At 53.1% G+C, this 3287-nt stretch overlaps 1 protein-coding gene across 1 annotated transcript in view; it reads right to left on the bottom strand.

Moving 5' to 3' along the window:
- Positions 1-3287, bottom strand: part of LOC122546614 (nck-associated protein 1-like) — a gene marked incomplete at its 5' end in the record, with an annotated part of 12400 nt that overhangs the window by 7436 nt on the left and 1677 nt on the right. The window contains 2 exons of the mRNA XM_043685291.1: positions 283-392; positions 1165-1261. Coding sequence (XP_043541226.1) covers positions 283-392; positions 1165-1261 — 207 coding nt within the window. The remainder of the gene's footprint in view (positions 1-282; positions 393-1164; positions 1262-3287) is intronic.

Below are 3287 nucleotides of genomic sequence, written 5' to 3'. Positions count from 1 at the left end.
TCGGCGCAACATCGAGGGCCGAAGGGCCTGTACTGCGCTGTATTCTTCTATGTTCTATATGTTCTATAATACCCCACCCCAGCTGTCAGGGTAATGGAGTAATAGGAGGTTTTGAAATGAGGGGATATAGTCTCAGGAAAAGTGGGTGTCCCTTCAACACTGGGATGAAGAGGGATAATGCCACACGAAGGGAATTTTTGGAACACCCCCCCCCCCCCCCACCGCTCCACCCCAACCGTAGATTGGGGCCGGAGATGTTCCGCCATTGATTACTGCCTTCACCTGTCCACGTAGTCTTCCGGACTCTTGGTTTTGGTGATGTTTTCGGCGTGACGTACGAGCCAAGAAATCTCATCGCGGGAAAACGACAGAGCCATGAAGACGAAGAGGATCTGGACGGAGGAGAGAAAGAGCTTTGGAAGACTCCCCAGTCAGCTTGGCTGGTAACAGTGGCCTTCGACACAAGGTCTGGGGTGGGGGCGGAGGGGAGGTGACGGAAAACAAACACAGGCCTCACAGGCCTGAGCTCGTGGCCTTCTCGAGGTGGGTGGGCAAGGGGAGTGAGACAATCATCGCTCCTCAGTATTCAGCGACACTTCCTGTTGGATCATCAAGCACAGAGGGTGCTCAGGTGAACCGGTGATACTACTGTCGCTAAATAGCCTGGTGCCCGTCACCCCTTCGGCTTGCCTGATGGATAACGGGGGAGGGTGCCCAGTACCTGCCCAACAATGCCCAAACCCCAGGACTGGGCAATGCCAGTGGGACCAGGCGCCAGGTTCGGCAGCATGCACACTGATACAGCACAGCTCCACGGGAACACACTCCTGAGTCCCAGTAAAGGAACAAATCCCATCCAACACAATGACCAGGATGCTCGGGCAGCCATCTTCATTGAGAAAGCCGAGTGTCAGGTCCCATACCAGGCCTGGAGTGGGCAATGATTAGGGTCGACACGCCAATGCAGTATTGAGGGAGCACTGCGCTGCCTGAGGGGCAATCATTCAGTCAACACTATCAGGGTTCAACACAGGTATTGACTGGAGTAGGCCAGGCCGAGGGGTGGGGATGAAACTCTGGGCCCAGTTTGCACCATCCCTCCTCTGACGATGACAACAGCACCTCGTACGAACACGCATAAAATCCGAGCGGGGGCTCTATTACCTTGGGTCCCAGCAGGCCAGGTTCTTCGGCGAGGATGATGCTGAGTTCCTTCACCGTGCTCCTCAGGAAGAGACGCCTCTCTCGGTGTAAGTTCCCACTAGACAGACAGCACAAGTCAATGGGCCCTGTTCCCTGTTCACTCCCACCCACATTCCCCCGTGGCAAGGTTGAAGCCAATGCTCATTAGAGCCACAGCTCAGTCAGGATGCCAGCTTCCGCCCCCAATTCCACCGCCTGCCGTGCTCGGGCACCACCGCGTGGGATCGCCACAGTGGTGGTTGGGAATGCCATTCAACTGCACACGGCAAAGCTGATTTTCCCTGGCTCGCAGTATCCGTGGCAATGTGGTGAATCCCGAGGCTAAGATCATTTGGGAAAGTCTGCTGCAGGGTCAGGGATATTTTGACAGGTAACTTTAAAAGCTTTAGGCAGCTTCAAATGGTGTATGATGATTTATAGAGTGATGTTCATAAAAAAAATCATGGAATTCTGACAGTGTGGATTCAGCCCACCAAGTCCACACTGACCCTCCCAAGAGTACCCCACCCAGACCCATTCCCCTACTGTGTTGCTCTACATTTCTCCCTGACTAATCCCCCCTAACCTGCACATCCCTGGGCACTATGGGACAATTTAGCATGGCCAATCCACCCTAACCTGCACATCCCTGGGCACTATGGGACAATTTAGCACGGCCAATCCACCCTAACCTGCACATCCCTGGGCACTATGGGACAATTTAGCACGGCCAATCCACCCTAACCTGCACATCCGTGGGCACTATGGGACAATTTAGCACGGCCAATCCACCCTAACCTGTACATCCCTGGGCACTATGGGACAATTTAGCACGGCCAATCCACCCTAACCTGCACATCCGTGGGCACTATGGGACAGTTTAGCATGGCCCAGTCACCTTAACCTGCACATCCCTGGGCACAACGGGACAACGTTGTTGTGGTTGTGTTCGCCGAGCTGGGAATTTGTGTTACAGACGTTTCGTCCCCTGTCTAGGTGACATCCTCAGTGCTTGGGAGCCTCCTGTGAAGCGCTTCTGTGTCGTTTCCTCCGGCATTTGTAGTGGTATAAAGCGAACAGAACCACAATAACGAGCACCCGAGCTACAAATCCTCTCACAAACGTTGAACTGTGGGACAACTTTGCACGGCCATTTCACCTAAGCTGCATATCTTTGGACTGTGGGAGGAAACCCACACAGAGAGAATGTGCAAACTCCACACAGACAGTCACCTGAGGCTGGAATCGAACCCGGGACCCTGGGGCTGTGAGGCAGCAGTGCTAACCACTGAGCCACCCGTGCGCCTCCCCCCATCTCCCAACCATTTTAATGCTCTGATTGATCATAGGGCTCTGTCCTTCAAACGTAGGTGAACAATTAATGGGCGGCACGGTGGTTAGCACTGCTGCCTCGCAGCGCCAGAGACCCGGGTTCAATTCCCGACTCAGGCGACTGACTGTGTGGAGTTTGCACATTCTCCCCGTGTCTGCGTGGGTTTCCTCCGGGTGCTCCGGTTTCCTCCCACAGTCCAAAGATGTGCAGGTTAGGTGAATTGGCCATGCTAAATTGCCCGTAGTGTTAGATAAGGGGTAAATGTAGGGGTATGGGTGGGTTGCGCTTCGGCGGGTCGGTGTGGACTTGTTGGGCCGAAGGGCCTGTTTCCACACTGTAATCTAATCTAATCTAATCTAATCTAATCTAATAAAGTGACCAGCATTGTAAGTGTTCATATGCATGAGAGCATTTCATCCAGTGGATAAACCCCTCTTGTGCATTCAACTCCAAACCTCTGATTTGAAGGAGTCAAAAGATACTGCAGAGTATTTATAGTCTTCCTCTCTCTCACTCACCCTTTCACTCTCTCTGACCCTGTTTCCCTCTCTTTGTGCAATCTCCCTACCAGTCTCTCACTCCATCTCTCCCTGACACTGTCCATTGTTCTCACTCTCTTTCTCTGTCACTATTTGTCTCACCCCCTCCTCTCACAATCACTATCTGTCTCTCTCTCTCTCTCTCTCTCTCTCAATCACTGTCTGTCTTTGTCACTGTCTCTCCCTCTCCCTTGGTCACTATCTGTCTCTGTCCCTCCCTCTAAGTCGGAGGC

The sequence above is a fragment of the Chiloscyllium plagiosum genome, unplaced genomic scaffold (assembly GCF_004010195.1).
Source record: "Chiloscyllium plagiosum isolate BGI_BamShark_2017 unplaced genomic scaffold, ASM401019v2 scaf_33076, whole genome shotgun sequence".
NCBI classification, from domain to species: domain Eukaryota; kingdom Metazoa; phylum Chordata; class Chondrichthyes; order Orectolobiformes; family Hemiscylliidae; genus Chiloscyllium; species Chiloscyllium plagiosum.
Note: the sequence above shows the minus strand (reverse complement) of the source record. Positions and strands in the feature narration are given on the sequence as shown.